Genomic DNA, 16,438 nt, shown 5'->3' with positions numbered 1-16,438 from the left:
TTACAGTTATTAGTGAGGTTTGCAGACCATTCCTAACTTAAGATGTCTTTATTTTACTTCTGTAGGAATCAGGATCAAAATCATCACTTAAAACATTCTTTTTTTTTTAATTATTAAAAAAATTTTGGCTGCGCATGTGGCACATGGAACTTCCTGGACCAGGGAATTGAATCTGAGCTGCAGCGCAACCTGCGCCACAGCTTCAGCAACACCAGATTCTTTAACCCACTATGCCTAGCTGGCGATGAAATTCTCATCTCTGTAGCAACCTAAGTTGCCACAGTTGGATTCTTTTTCTTTTCTTTTCTTTTTTTTTTTTTTTTGCTTTTTAGGGCCACACCCATGGCATATGGAGGTTCTCAAGCTAGGGGTCAAATCAGAGCTGCAGCCTCTGGCCTACACCACAGCCACAGCATCGCCGGATCTGAGCCTCGTCTGTAACCTACACCACAGCTCACAGCAACGCCAGATCCTTAACCCACTGAGTGAGGCCAGGGATTTAACCCGCAACGTCATGGTTCCTTATGAGACTGGTTTCCACTTCGCCACAACGGGAACTCCAGCAATCGGATTCTTAACCCAGTGAGTCACAGTGGAAACATCCTGTAACATTCTTGATACAGGAAATAATGCTTTCTAGTTGCATATGTGCTACACAAAGTCATTTTGTAATATAAACAAGTTGGATGGCTTCTCTTTGGCCATTATTTTACTGCTTTTCTATTATTTTCTTTTGGCAGCATTTTAATTTGGTCATGAGGATGTTCTAGTTTGCGATTCTCAATCCTTTTGCTTATCATAATAGTAAGTATAGGAAAGATGGCTTTTCTTTCTTTCTTTTTTTTTTTTAGGGCCACACCTGAAACATATGGAAGTTTCTAGTCCAGGGGTCGAATTGGAGCTGCACTGCCAGCCTACACTACAGCCACAGCAATACCAGATCCAAGCCACATCAGCCACCTAAGCTGCAGCTTGTGGCAATGTGGCAACCTTTTGATCAAGGCCAGGGATCAAACCTGCATCCTCATGGATACTAGTTGAATTCTTAACCTGCTGAACCACCATGGGAACTCCTACTTTGTTAATTTTAAATAATTTTTTTCTGAGTGTCCTATGATATATGAGTAATTTAAAAGCATTATTGACTTAACAGTGCTTTTTTTTTTTCTTTGCCACACCCAAGACATGTGGAATTTCCCAGGCCAGGGCTCAGACCCAAACCACAGCAGTGACGATGCCTGATCCTTAACGTGCTGAACCACCAGGGAACTTTGGCTTACAGTTTTTAAAGAGGAAACCAACTGATTTTAAAATAATTGCGATGATTGCATTAATATGTATTTACTTCTGTTTTAAAAATTCCTCAATTACAACTTTTTTACCTGTTTTTTGTCTAGGAAAGAAATGTAGAAGCTGTAAGAAATGCAAAAGATGAGCGTGTTCGGGAAATTAGAAATGCAGTGGAGATGATGATTGCACGGTTAGACACACAGCTGAAGAATAAGCTTATAACATTGATGGGTGAGTGTTTTTCTGTGCTTCTATATACAGGGTGCTTTGAACCTCCTTGATGTTCAATCTTTGAAGAGTATAATAACTTTGGTGAGTTACTATAGGCTAGGAAAATACTGCTTTAGGAGTTCCCTGGTGGCTTAGCAGGTTAAGGATCTAGTGTGGTTACTGCTGTGGCTCCATTCACTGCTGTGGTGTGTTTGATCCCTGACCCAGGAATTTCTTCATGCTGAGAGTGCAGCCAAAAACAAAAAAACAAAATTTATACCTGTTAAATATCCCTCTGTATTAATTAACATTACACCAAGTTGCTATCAGAGGATTTTCTTCCAGCTCTTTAAACTTTGTGATTTACGAAGAAAATTGTCTGATTTGGCATGCATGCCTATGTTGTTATTGCACTTTTTTTTTTTTTAAGACATGTAAAGCAGTTTCTTTACTATGATAATTCCTTTATCCCCATGTGTTACCACCGTCTTCAGACTGTTTTCGTCTTTGGTCACTGTCTTTTTTATTTTTTTTCATTTGCCTTTTTTTTTTTAGGGCAGCCCCTGTGGCATATGGAAGTTCCCAGGCTAGGGGTTGATTTGGAGCTGCAGCTGCTGGCCACAGCAACACCAGATTCAAGCTGCATCTGTGTACACCACAGTTCAAGGCAACTCCAGATCCTTTAATCCACTGAGCAGGGCCAGGGATTGAACCCGAGTCCTCATGGATATCAGTCGGGTCCATTAGTGCTCAGCCACAATGGAAACTCCAAGAATATGCCTCTTGCTGACATTTAATACAAACATTTGGCCCACTTAATACGTTCTTTTTAGGCTGCAGTTAAATTTTGGGGAGGAATTATTTCAGAATAGTTGAATGATTAAAAAATTTACTTTTCTACATCTTTATATTCCTTTAGATGAAGGAATGACATCAGTTACATTACAAAATATGTTGTCATTGTGTATTTCTTAGAAGATTTTAATAGACCTACACTGCATTTTATCTAACAGTATAGTTAGGATTGGTTCTGAAATCCTCTTGTCAAAGTTAATGTGATATATTCAACCTCTTCTGGCAGAATGTTTTAGGTAGCTGTAATGAAGAAGTATTGCATACTTGAAATTCCCTGTTATTGCATGTGTTTAATGAAAGTTAATACCATTCTTGAACCAATAACAAACCTGAGTGTTGGACTTTTGCTGTTTTTAAATAGGTCAGAAGACATCTCTGACACAAGAAACAGAACTGTTGGAATCCTTACTTCAGGAGGTAGAGCATCAGGTGATGAAATATTAAAAGAAATGAGATAAAAGTCTTTATCCATTTTTTTGTGGTGATGCTTTGAAAGTTTTTTGGGATTTCCTTCTTTGGCACAGTGAGTTAATGATCAACCTTGTCTCTGTGGAGGTGCTGGTTTGATTCCCAGTCCTGTGCAGTGGATTAAGGATCTGGAGTTGCTGTAGCTGTGGCATAGGTTGCAGCTGCAGCTCATATTTGATCCCTGGCTGGGGAACTTCCATATGCTACAGGGGCAGACAAAAAAGAAGAAAAAATGTTTTTCTTTTTTCTTTTTCTTTTTTTCCCCACAGAATATATTAGATCAAAAGATCAGGAGATTTTGTGTTATATTGGGTTTTTTATGAAATAGGAGTCAGCTGATTCTATTCAAGGTTTCTCCATTATGTTCGGGATCTAGATACATTTAATAAGATTGCTTTTATGAAAATGGAATTATTTTTACTGAGAATAATAGCAATCTAAATCTATAAAAGATTAAAATCTTTTATCGTGACTTAAGTGGTGATTGTAAGATAGAATGTGATTGCTAATTGTTAAAGTCTTAGGATAAAATTAGCATCTTTAGTTACTAAGGCTTTTTTTTTTTTTTTTTTTTGCTTTTTAGGGTCACACCTGCGGCATGTGGAAGTTCCCAGGCTAAGAATGGAATCGTGCATCCCTATGGATACTAGTGGGGTTTATACCCCACTGAGTCACAACCCGAACTCCGAAGGAAATTTTTATTACATATCAAATATCATTTATTGCTTTAGATGTTTGGAACACAGAGGTGGATAAAATAGCAAAAAAAAAAAAATCTGTCCGGAAAGAGTTTATAATTTAGATTGGGAGTAGCTTAGGGATAAAGTACATACTGGATGAAGAGATCAGATATGTAGTGTTTCATTTATTTGATATGTTTATCTGTCTTGAATTTGGTGATTGGAATTCTCAAATTCCTTCATGATAGACACTGTCTTCTGTGATTGTTCTCTAAATTATCATCCTGAGAATTCCCTTCATTTCTTCTTAGTTTGAATTTCATGTTTCCTGATTGTCCCTTTCTGGCTCTTTATTGACATGTTTGTTTTGGTGTCATACTTCCGCAGTGGCTTTCATGAAAAGGTAATGAGAACAAATTTTTTTGTGTGTGTGTTTTTTGTTGTTGTTGTTGTTGTTGTTGTTGTTGCTATTTCTTGGGCCGCTCCCGAGGCATATGGAGGTTCCCAGGCTAGGGGTCGAATCGGAGCCATAGCCACCGGCCTACGCCGGAGCCACAGCAACGCGGGATCCCAGCCGCGTCTGCAACCTACACCACAGCTCACGGCAACGCCAGATCGTTAACCCACTGAGCAAGGGCAGGGACCGAACCCGCAACGTCATGGTTCCTAGTCGGATTCGTTAACCACTGTGCCACGACGGGAACTCCGAGAACAAATTTTTTATTTTTGTATGGTCACACCCACAGCATATAGATGTTCCTGGTCTAGGGATCGAATCAGAGCTACAGCTGCCAGCCTACATCATAGCCACAACAAAACCAGATCCAAGTTGCATTTGTGACCTGTGATGTGGCTTACAGCAACCCTGGATCTTTAACCCACTGAGTGAGGCCAGGAATCGAACCCGAATTCTCATGGATACTATTCATGTTCCTAACCCTCTGAGCCATAACAGGAACTCCAAAATAAATTTTTTTTTTTTTATTTTTAGGGCCACACCTGCAGCATATGGAGGTTCCCAGGCTAGGGGTTGAATCAGAGCTGTAACCTCTGGCCTACGCCACAGCCATAGCAATGCCAGATCCTTAACCCACTGAATGAGGCCAGGGATTGAACCTGCAACCTCATGGTTCCTAGTCAGATTCGTTTCCGCTGCACCATGATGGGAACTCCTGATTTGCTTTTTAATAAATGCCAGCTGGTTTCCTGAAGAGATTGTACCATTTGTATTTCCATCACTAGTCTTTGAGAATTCCAGGTTTTCCACATCCTTGCTAATATGACATAGTCTACTTTTTATTTTAGCTGTTCTCATATAGGAGTTTGATAATCGATTATGGCTTTAATTTGTATTTTCCTTATAACTAAAGACACTAAGCATCCTTTCAACCTATTTGCCATCCATATATCTTCTTTTTTGTGGTGTCTGTTCATATCTTTTGCCCATCATCTTGTTACCTTACCGAGTTTTCAGAGTTCTCTATATAAATACTGGATGTAAGTCCTTTATTAGGTGCTTTTGCAAAGATTGTCTTCACGTCTCTGGCTTGTCTTTTCATTCATTTAAAAGTATCTTTTGCAAGGACATTTGATGAAAGAGTTCCCATTGTGGTGCAGCGGAAACGAATCCCACTGGGAACCATGAGGTTGCGGGTTTGATTCCTCGCGTTGCTCAGTGGGTTAAGGATCCGGTATTCCCGTAAGCTGTGGTTTAGGTCGCAGACTCTGCTTGATCTGGCGTTGCTGTGGCTCTGGCATAGGCTGGTGGCAACAGCTCCGATTAGACCCCTAGCCTGGGAACCTCTGTGTGCCTCGGGGTGCGGCCCTCAAAGGACAAAAAAAAAAATTTTTTTTTTGATGACGTCTAAGTTAACAATTTGTTCTTTTGGTGACACAGCAAAGAAATCTTGACCTAAGGTGAGATCACAAAGATTTTCTTCTGTGTTTCCTTTCAGAAGGTTTGTAGTTTAGCTTTTATATTTAGGACTACTAACTACTTGATCCATTTTTGTATGTGAGATATGTAGATCAAGGTAGTTTGTTTTGTTTTTGTTTTTTGCATGTGGCTATCCAGTTGTTCCAGCACCATTCATTGAAGACCAGTCTTTCTCCACTGAATTGTCTTTGCATCTTTTTCAAAAATTAATTGTCCTTTTGTACATTGTTCTGTTGATTTATTTTATGCCACTACTGTATTTTTTTCTTTTTTTGTTGTTTTTGTTTTGGGCATGGGGGAACAGTCATGGCATATGGCAAGTTCCTGGGCCAGGGATTGAATATGAGCTGCAGCTGCAACTTAGGCTGCAGCAGTGCCAGATCCTTAACCAGCTGTGCTGGGCTGGGGATCAAACCTGCATCTCTACAGCAACCAGAGCCACTGCAGTTGGATTCATAACCCATGGCACCACAATGGGAACTCCTGCTTCCTTTTTTTAAAGAGTAATTTTTGGTTATTCTAGGTCCTTTGCATCTTGATATGAACTTCAGGGTTTTTTTTTTTTTTTTTTGTCTTTTTAAGGCCACATTCAAGGCATATGGAGGTTCCCAGGCTAGGGTTCTAATCAGAGCTGTTACCACCAGCCTATGCCAGAGCCACAGCAATGCCAGATCCGAGCCTCGTCTGTGACCTACACCATAGCTCACAGCAACGCTGGATCCTTAACCCACTGAGCGAGGCCAGGGATCAAACCCACAACCTCATGGTTCCTAGTCAGATTCGTTTCCGATGCGCCATGACGGGAACTCCCATATGAACTTTAGAATCAACTTGTTAGTTTCTACCAAAAGAAAATTTTGGGGGTTTGATTGGAAATGCTTTGGATCTATAGATCAATATTGAGTCTTTGTTTCACAAAGAACTCTCCATTTATTTCAGTAGTGTTTTGTAAGCTTTCGGTGTATAAATTTTTCATACTTTTTTCAGGTTTATTCAGTATTTCAGAATTCTTAATGTTATAAATGGTGTTTTTTAAAAATTTCCAATTTCTAACTTGTCTAGACAATTGATTTTTGCATTGATCTCTTATCCTGCAGTCTTGCTAAATTTATGTTTTAGTTCTAGGAGGTATTTTGTAGATTCTGTAGCTTGCCTAAAGATAATCACGTTATCTCTGACTAAGACAAATTTCTCCCTGATCTGGCTGCCTTTTATTTCTTTTTCTTGTCAGGTGTTAACTCCACAGATTTCCTATGTAATGTTGATTTAAGATGGTGTAGCCCTGGGTGTATTGTAGATGGCCTTCATCAGGTTTGGGAATTCCTTTCTATTCCCGTTAGATGGCGTTTTCATTAGGATTGAATGTTGGATTTTTTCAAATGCTTTTCCTACATGTATTGAGATGATTATATATCATTTTCTTTTTTAGTTCCTAAATAAATTAACTTTTTCTTTTTTTTTTTTTGGCTGCATTTGTGGCATGCAGAAGTTCTGGGGCCAAGAATCGAATCTGTGCCACAGCTGTGAGCAGAACCACAATGCTAGATCCTTAATCTACTGTGCCACCAAGTGAATTCCTATTAAACCAACTCATATCCTGGTATAAAAGCCTTGATTTCAACATTATTGCGTCTAATTAATTAAAACTTTTAACATTTTCTTACGTTTGTGCATCAGGGACATTAGACCGTAGTTTTCTTTTCTCAAAGTGTTTCTCTCTGACTTTGTTATCAGGATAGTGCTGGCTTTAAAGAATGGTTTTTTGTTTGTTTGTTTTTTGGTCTTTTTGCCTTTTCTAGGGCTGCTCCCAGGGCATATGGAGGTTCCCAGGCCAGGGGTCCAATTGGAGCTGTAGCTGCTGGGCCTGTGCCACAGCCACAGCAATGTGGGGTCCAAGCCACGTCTGCGACCTATACCACAGGTCATGGCAATGCTCTTTAACCCATTGAATGAGGCCAGAGATCAAACCTGCATCCTCATGGATACTAATCAGATTCATTTCCACTGAGCCATAATAGGAGCTCCAATGTATAAGTTTTTTTTTGTTTGTTTGTTTTTGTTTTTGCCTTTTTCCAGGGCCGCACCTGCGGCATATGGAGGTTCCCAGGATAGGGGTCTAATCGGAGCTGTAGCTGCCAGTCTATGCCAGAGCCACAGCAATGCAGGATTTGAGCCGCATCTGCAGTTTATACCACAGCTCATGGCAACGCCGGATATTTAACCCACTGAGCAAGGCCAGGGATCATACCCACAACCTCATGGTTCCTAGTCGGATTTGTTAACCACTGAGCCACGATGGAAACTCCCATATGGGTTTTATTTATTTATTTATTTTTTGTCTTTTTGCCATTTCTTTGGCCGCTCCCGCGGCATATGGAGGTTCTCAGGCTAGGGGTCGAATCCGGAGCTGTAGCCGCCAGCCTATGCCAGAGCCACAGCAACGCAGGATCCGAGCCGCGTCTGCAACCTACACCACAGTTCACGGCAATGCCGGATCGTTAACCCACTGAGCAAGGGCAGGGATCGAACCTGCAACCTCATGGTTCCTAGTCGGATTTGTTAGCCACTGCACCACGACGGGAACTCCCCATGTGGGTTTTAAATTAATGTTCTCCAATTTTTTTGGAAGAAGTTATGTAGAACTAGTAATACTTCTTCCTTAGATGTTTGAGAGAATACATCAGTGAAACTATTTGGGCCTTATTTTCTTTATGGAGTGTCTTTCAATTTCACTAATAGATTTAGGGCAGTTCATATCATCTATTCTTTTTTTTTTTTTTTTTTGCTTTTTAGGATTGCATTTGGAGGTTACCAGGCTAGGGGTCGAATTGGAGCTATGGCTACCAACCTACACCACAGCCACAGCCACCCCAGATCTGAGCTGCATCTGTGACCCACACCACAGCCTGTGGCAATGCCGGATCCTTAACCCACTGAACAAGGCCAGGGATCTAATGAGCATTCTCATGGATGTTAGTTGGGTTCTTAACCCCCCCCACCAGCCAAAACGGGAATGAGATTAATGTGAATAACCAATCAGCATAAGAACAATATAAGAAAATAAAATTAAAGCCTCATCTTATTAGAAACATAAATGCCAAAATCTTAAAATGCTGGAAAGTCAAAATTAGTAGGATACTTAGTAAAACAAAAAAAGAAAACAAGAGTTAATCAAAGGAATAAAAGCAATGTTTCATCATCAGAAGAATCTTTTGATTGTGATTAATAACCTTATAAATACTAGTGTTATTTATGATAATGATCATAAGGTATATAGAATTTAGTATATCCAATATCGTACATCTAATTTTTTTTTGTCTTTTTTTTTTTTAGGTTTGTACCCATGGCATATGGCGGTTCCCAGGCCAGGAGTTGAATCAGAGCTGTAGCTGCCCGCCTACACCACAGTCACAGCAACGCAGGGTCTGAGCCACATCTGTGACCTAGACCACAGCTCATGACAGTGCCAGATTTTTAACCCACTGAGTGAGGCCAGGGATTGAACTTGCATCCTCATGGATACTAGTCTGGTTCATTAACCACTGAGCCACAGCAGGAGCTCCTAGTGTTTTTTGTTTTTTTTTTTTTAAATTTTTGATTGAACCCAAGGCATGTAGAATTTACTGGGCCATGGATGGAACACAGCAATGACAACTCAGAATCCTTAACTGCTAGGCCACCAGGGAACTCCCATTATTGTGTATCTAATAAATTATATAGTTGAATTTTCAGTTACAGGCAGCTGTTTAGTTGCTGTTAAAAGATAAAGATTTAGTATATCATAAATGAGTGAGAGTAAATTTAGGGAGTTTCTGTTAAGGACCCAATGATGTCTCTCTGAGGATATGGGTTTCATCCCTGTCCTCATTCAGTGGGTTAAGGATCCAGCATGGTCTCAAGCTGCAGTGTAGGTCTCACATTTGGCTTGGGTCTGGTGTGACTGTGCCTTAGGCCTCAGCTATAGCTCTGATTTGACCCCTGGCCTGGGAACTTCCATATCCCACAGGTGAGTCTGTTGAAAAAAACAGGGAGGGAGTAAATTTAGAAACCACCCCCCAACACAAAGTCTTCTTTTGGAGGAAATAAGGTCAAGGATGGATACACATAATATTCATTCAACAAATATTTGAATATAAGTTGTAAAATTTGATATTTATCCTATGCAAGTCATGTCGTATATTATTCTTGGTGAGCTATAAGCAACTGTCTTTTAAAAGACATAAACACAGTTGTAGTGGGTTTTATGCATATCATTCATGTGTCAATAGATAGTATATTAGTTTGGTAGGGCTTCCATAACAAAACACCACAGACAAGGAGGCTTAAACACGAGATATTTATTTTCTCATTGTTCTAGAGGCTAGTAGTCCAAGATCAAGGTGTTGGTAGGTTGGTTTTCCCTGAGATCTCTGTCTCTGGCTTGCAGATGGCTGCCTTCTTTCTGTGTCCTCTGAAGGCCTTATCTTCAAATATATTTACACTCTGAGATGCTGGGGGTTGGGACTGCAACATAGGAGTTTGGGATGGGAACATATTTCAGCCTGTAATAGTTGTTTGCAAAGGTATGTTCCATACATCTTCATGATTGATAAAAGAAACCCAGCAAAGCAAGCAGCAGTAGATATTATTCCACTTTTACACTTTAATAGATTCTGGGCCATGTAATTAGTGTGTGACAGGACTAGGACTTCAAAGTGGTTGTCTTGAGTTCAAAAGTGACATGCTTTTAACTACCCTTTATTTTGCTAAAGTTGGATTTTTTTACTTTTTACCTTTCATATTACTTTATGTTTCCTAGATTAATACAGAGTAAGACCTTTTTCTGTTACATCTAAACATTTCTCTGTATCCTGGAGTGCAATTTGAGAATGTTTGAAGGCTATTGATCTCTAGGGGTTTGTTCATTTATATACATAGTGGCTTCACTGTAACTGTCTAAAATATATTTGTAGTTGTTTAGAACTGGATTTATGCTAATATACAAGGAGAGAGAAATATGTTAAAATCAAATGTACTTACTCAATGACTCTACTGTTATAATGGAAATAAACCTAGATTATAGATTCATAACTCTCAAATCCACTTTGAAAGAATCATTCCCTTTTCATCTTTTTTTTTCTGTATATAACCAGAGTAATTTTCATTTTTCTTCTTTATTAAGGATTTTGAGGGCATAGTAATTTTGTTTATTCAGACAACTTTTTTCCTCACACAGTTGCGGTCTTGTAGTAAGAGTGAGTTGATATCTAAGAGCTCAGAGATCCTCATGATGTTTCAGCAAGTTCATCGAAAGCCCATGGCATCCTTCGTTACCACTCCTGTTCCACCAGACTTTACCAGGTATGGCACATTTTTCCCCCCTCATCTTCTTTTGAATATGTTGTGCAAATGCATGTACTTGTTTGAAAAGAATGCTATTGCTGACAGCTAGAACTCAGGTACTTCTTCCTGACCAGTAAGATACAAGTCTTTCTTTGTGAATGAACAAACCAAATACAGTATTCACGTTTGATTCAGGCATTGAATATTAAAACGAGTGGGTAACTGCTGCTGTTAATTAGATTTAAGTCAACTAAGGATGTTCATTAATACCCTTAGGCTGCCTTTTTGATAGCATGGTCAACCATTTCAGTTCTGAGGATACCTTTTCTGAATTTGATTTTTTTTCACCAGTGGAATGAAACATAAGTTGCTGGTTGTTTTTGTTTTGTAGGAATCAGGTTTTCCGTGGCCTTTTAAAAAATATTTTTATTTTTTTACAATTTTATTGGAATATAGTTGGTTTACAATGTTGTGTTAGTTTCAGGTGTACAGTTACACATATATGTGTATTCCCATGTAGGTTATTATAGAATATTGAGTAGAGTTCCCTGTGCTTTTTTGGTTTTCTATTTTTTGGGGGTGGGGGGATCTGTGTAGGGCTGCACCCACAGCGTATGGAGGTTCCCAGGCTGGGGGTCAAATTGGAGCTTAGCCACTGGTCTACGCCACAGTAACTCCAGATCCAAACTGCATATGCCACTTACACTACATAGCTCGTGGCAACACTGGATCCTTAACCCATGGAGTGAGGCCACGGATTGAACCTGCATCCTCATGGATACTAGTCTCATTTGTTCCACTGTGCCATGACAGGAACTCCATGTGTTTTATATATAGTACTATATATGTTAATCCCAAACTTCTAATTTATCCCTCCTCCAACATTTCCCCTTTGAGTAACCATGAGTTTGGTTTGTTTTTGAAATCTATGTCTGTTTCTGTTTTGTAAATAAGAAAATTGTATCATTTTTAAAAATTAGATTCCAAGTGATACTGTATGGTATTTGTCTTTCTCTGTTTTACTTCACCTAATATGATATTCTCTCAGTATATCCATGTTGCTGCAAATGGCATTATTTCATTTTTATGGCTCAGTAATATTCCATTGTATATATGCACCACATCTTTTTTTTTTTTTTTTTTGTCCTTTTGCCTTTTCTAGGGCCGCTCCCGCGGCCTATGGAGGTTCCCAGGCTAGGGGTCAAATCGGAGCTGTAGCCACCGGCCTACGCCAGAGCCATAACAACGCGGGATCCGAGCTGCGTCTGCAACCTACACCACAGCTCACGGCAACGCCGGATCGTTAACCCACTGAGCAAGGCCAGGGATTGAACCTGAAACCTCATGGTTCCTAGTCGAGTTAACCACTGTGCCACAACGGGAACTCCAACCACATCTTCTTTATCCATTCCTCTGTTGGTGGACATTGAGGTTGCTTCCATGTCTTGGCTATTGTGAGTAGTGCTGTGATGAACATAGGGATGCATGTATCTTTTGAATCATATATATGCCCAGGAGTGGGATTGCTAGATCATATGGTTGTTCTGTTTTTAGTTTTTTAAGGGATCTCCATACTGTTCTCTAGTGGTTGCACTAATCTACATTCCCACAAACAGTGTAGAAGGGTTCCTTTTCTCCACACCCTCTGTAGCATTTATTGTTTCTAGACTTTTTGATGATGGCCATTCTCACCAGTGTGAGGTGATGCCACATGATAGTTTTGATTTGCATTTCTCTAATAATTAGTGATGTTGACCATCTTTTCATGTGTTTTTTTGGTCATCTGTCTGTCATCTTTGGAGAAATGTCTACTTAGATATTCTGCCCATTTTTTGATATATGTATATATATATATATATTTTTTATGTAGAGTTTCATGAGCTGATTTTATATTTTGGAGATTAATCCTTTGTCATCACTTCATTTACAAATATTTTCTCCCATTCTGTGGGTTGTCTTTTTGTTTTGTTTAGGATTTCCTTTGCTGTGCAAATCTTAAAGGTTTAATTATGTCCTATTTGTTTATTTTTGCTTTTATTTTCACAACTCTAGGAGGTGGATCTGAGAAGATATTGCTATGGTTTATGTCAGAGTGTTGTGCCTATGTTTTCCTCTAAGAGTTTTATTGAATCTAGTATTGTTGTTGTTGCGTGTTTTTTTTTGTTTGTTTGTTTTTCCCCCCTGTCTTTTTGCATTTGCTAGGGCCGCTTCCCACAGCATATGGAGGTTCCCAGGCTAGGGGTCCAATCAGAGCTGGAGCCACCGGCCTACGCCAGAGCCACAGCAACTCGGGATCCGAGCCACGTCTGTGGCCTATACCACAGTTCACGGCAATGCCAGATCCTTAACCCACTGAACAAGGCCAGGGATTGAACCCGCAACCCCATGGTTCCTAGTCAGATTCGTTAACCACTGCGCCACGACGGGTACCCCAGTATCCAGTCTTATATTTAGGTCTTTAATCCATTTTGAGTTCATTTTTGTGTATGTTGTTAGGGAGTATTCCCAGGCATTACTTGGCATTCGTCCTGCAAATTGGAGTTTATGAATATTGAGAACTAGGAGAGCATATCACAGGGAGAAGTTAGAGTAGACCTCCAAAGGCATGAGACTTCTTATCTGTTATCTGAAGGAGTAGTAAGAATTAATCTACACAAAAATATCTAGGAATGAGGAAAGTAATAACCATCTAGAGGTATGATTGGGGTGCCTGACAATTGAACAATAGTTATACAGTTTACAGTTGTAAGGCAGATTATATCTACTTGTGAAAAAGATGTGAACTACGAGTTCCCGTCGTGGCTCAGTGGTTAATGAATCTAACTAAGGAACCATGAGGTTGCAGGTTCGATCCCTGGCCTTGCTCAGTGAGTTAATGATCTGGCGTTGCCATGAGCTGTGGTATAGGTTGCAGACGAAGCTCGGATCTGCTGTTGCTGTGGCTCTGGCGTAGGCTGGCAGCTACAGCTTCGATTTGACCCCTAGCCTGGGAACCTCCATATGCTGCAGTTGCAGCCCAAGAAATGGCAAAAAAGAGAAAAAAATAAAAAAGAAAGAAAAAGACGTGAACTATTTAGCTGCCCATACTTACCATAACATAGAGACTGGTGGGAGTTCCCATCGTGGCTCAGTGGTTTAAGAACCTGACTGGTATCCATGAGGATGCGGGTTTGATCCATAGTTGCTGATGTGGCTGAGATCTGGTGTTGCCATGGCTGAGGTATAGGCTAGCAACTGCAGCTCTGATTTGACCTCTATCCTGGGAACTTCCATATGCCACAGGTGTGGCCCTAAAAAGGAAAAAAAAAATAAGACTGGTAGAGACTGCTACATTTTTAATAATGTAAACTGTATTTTTCTTCAGGTATGATCATGAAAATGCTATAGATGTATCTTTTTTTTTTTTTTTTGAGCCATACCCACTGCATGTGAAAGCTCCTGGGCCAGGAATGAAACCCATGCCCAGGACAATGCCAGATTGTCCAACCCATTTTACCACAAGGGGACTTTGCTGTAGATGAATCTTATACCTTATTTTTGTAATAACATGCTTTCATGAATTGAACTTTAGAAAAGATATCTGAAATGGCTTGCAGTTTATCTTGGTAAATTTATAATTTTATGTATTAGATATATAACACTATTAACACACTGTATGACTGTCTTTGACTTTTGAGGTTTTCTAGTGACAGTGCTAGAGACTATTCACATGATCTAAGTATAGTTAGCAGCACCATGGGCTGTCCCTTTACCTTTCTCCTGTAATTGTAGTTTATTTCTCTTATGGAGCAAGCAAAGTTCCCTGAGGTAATCTTGGTTTATCAGGAAACTGTTACTAATGTTCATCCTATTTGAACCCTGTGTGATTAGGTATTCTTATCCTATAAAATTGTATAGATTTATTTGCTAGTAGATAGTCTCAAAATATTTAGGGTCTCTCAATATTCCTCATAATTTGTTCTGGAGAAGAAAGTTTTGGGATTTATTGTAATGTCTTTTCCTTTTGTTCTTTCTTATGATTTTTTAAAAACCTGTTTATGTATTTCATAGTTCAGCTTTCCAGCCTAAGCACCAATTTCTTTTCCTAATTCCATGTTTACTTTTAAATATCTCTTATGCTTATTTTTAATTAATTAATTTTTGGTCATACCTGCCACATGTGGAAGTTCCCAAGTTGTTGTACCAAAGCAGTGACCCAGGCCACACACTGACAGTGTTGGATCCTTAACCACTAGGCCACCAGGGAATTCCCTCTCATACTTATTTTGATAGTTATGCCTATATTGCCTTTTTATTTATTTATTTATTTATTTTGCCATTTTCTTGGGCTGCTCTTGCGGCACATGGAGATTTCCCAGGCTAGGAGTCCAATCAGAGCTGTAGCCACTAGCCCACGCCAGAGCCACAGCAACGCGGGATCCGAGCCGCGTCTGCAACTTACACCACAGCTCACGGCAATGCCGGATCCTTAACCCACTGAGCGAGGCCAGGGACCGAACCCGCAACCTCATAGTTCCCAGTCAGATTCATTAACCACTGCACCACGATGGGAACTCCTATATTGCCTTTTTTTTAGAAAACCTAATAAATATTTGTTGAGTCTCGAGTTTAATTGCAAAGCTTTGATATCTGCTTTTGATGGTATTACGAATTGATTTGACTTAATGTTATGTTTAATAAGCTTTTAAAAATATTTCTTAGGGACTTAGTTTAATAAAATTTTCAAGATATTTCTGAGGGACTTTGCTTTTTAACTAAATGAAATGTTAAACCTGTATAAGCCACATAATTTTGCCTTTTTCTTTCTTTTTTTTTTTTTTCTAGTGAATTGGTACCATCTTATGATTCAGCTACTTTTGTTTTAGAGAATTTCAGGTAAGTTTTTGACAACTTTCAGGGTTTTTTTTGTCTATGTACATAAAAGCCAGGAAGGTGCTGTTCCTGTGTAGGATACAGACTTAATGAACTTTGTCACTCAGTGTGTAGTCTTAGAAGAAACAAGTTTCTCATTAGAAACATAGAATTTATTTGTCTGGATTGTGTTATATCCTGAGGACAGATTGCTTCTCTAGTGTGGGGAATAGGAACGTGTGTTGGTTTTTTGTTTGTTTTGTTTTTTTAAGAAGAGGATCCACTTAGCCTTTGCTAATATAATAAGGTGAGGTGATTGGGATGATAGAGATCGATGAGCTCTACTACTCATTCTCACAAATAAGAGTGGTGGGAAGTCCATTTGGGTCTGTTTATCCCAGTGCAAAGTAAAAAATTGGATGAGAGGACATTATTGTAAGAAATTTGTAAGCTTTGTAACTTGCATGCTAATTTTGTTAGCTCCTACTGCTTTTTGTCTGAGATTTAAAGCTGAGATCTTAAAAGACAAAGGTCTGATGGGACTTGTCTTAAAAAGCAGCATGGGAATTGGGAACCAAGAATTTAAAATCTTGTCTTGGGAAGAGAAACTCCCAAGAGGTGATAACCATCAGACTGAGGCCAAACTGTAAGAATTTATACCACTCTACATTTAATTTGTTTTTTTCTTATTGGATAATTTTGTGGCTAAAATATAAACTTTCTGATGATTTTCCCACATTTTGTTTTTTTCCATATTAAAAAAGGCTAATTCTATAGGGATGTGAGGAAGAAACACGTTCTTTTTTTTTTTTTCCTTTAATGGTGC

The 16,438-nt window shown here is 39.3% G+C and overlaps 1 protein-coding gene across 6 annotated transcripts in view; it reads left to right on the top strand.

Moving 5' to 3' along the window:
* Positions 1-16,438, top strand: part of TRIM37 (tripartite motif containing 37) — a 132,587-nt gene that overhangs the window by 21,318 nt on the left and 94,831 nt on the right. For 5 of the 6 annotated variants that reach the window (XM_047756861.1, XM_047756862.1, XM_047756858.1 and 2 more), the window contains exons 7-10: positions 1,398-1,521; positions 2,717-2,784; positions 10,655-10,779; positions 15,586-15,636. In XM_047756861.1, the coding sequence (XP_047612817.1) occupies positions 1,398-1,521; positions 2,717-2,784; positions 10,655-10,779; positions 15,586-15,636 (368 nt within the window). The remainder of the gene's footprint in view (positions 1-1,397; positions 1,522-2,716; positions 2,785-10,654; positions 10,780-15,585; positions 15,637-16,438) is intronic. The other variant, XM_047756859.1, reaches the window with a different exon arrangement.

This window comes from Phacochoerus africanus, chromosome 14 (genome assembly GCF_016906955.1).
Source record: "Phacochoerus africanus isolate WHEZ1 chromosome 14, ROS_Pafr_v1, whole genome shotgun sequence".
Classification (NCBI taxonomy): Eukaryota; Metazoa; Chordata; class Mammalia; order Artiodactyla; family Suidae; genus Phacochoerus; species Phacochoerus africanus.
Note: the sequence above shows the minus strand (reverse complement) of the source record. Positions and strands in the feature narration are given on the sequence as shown.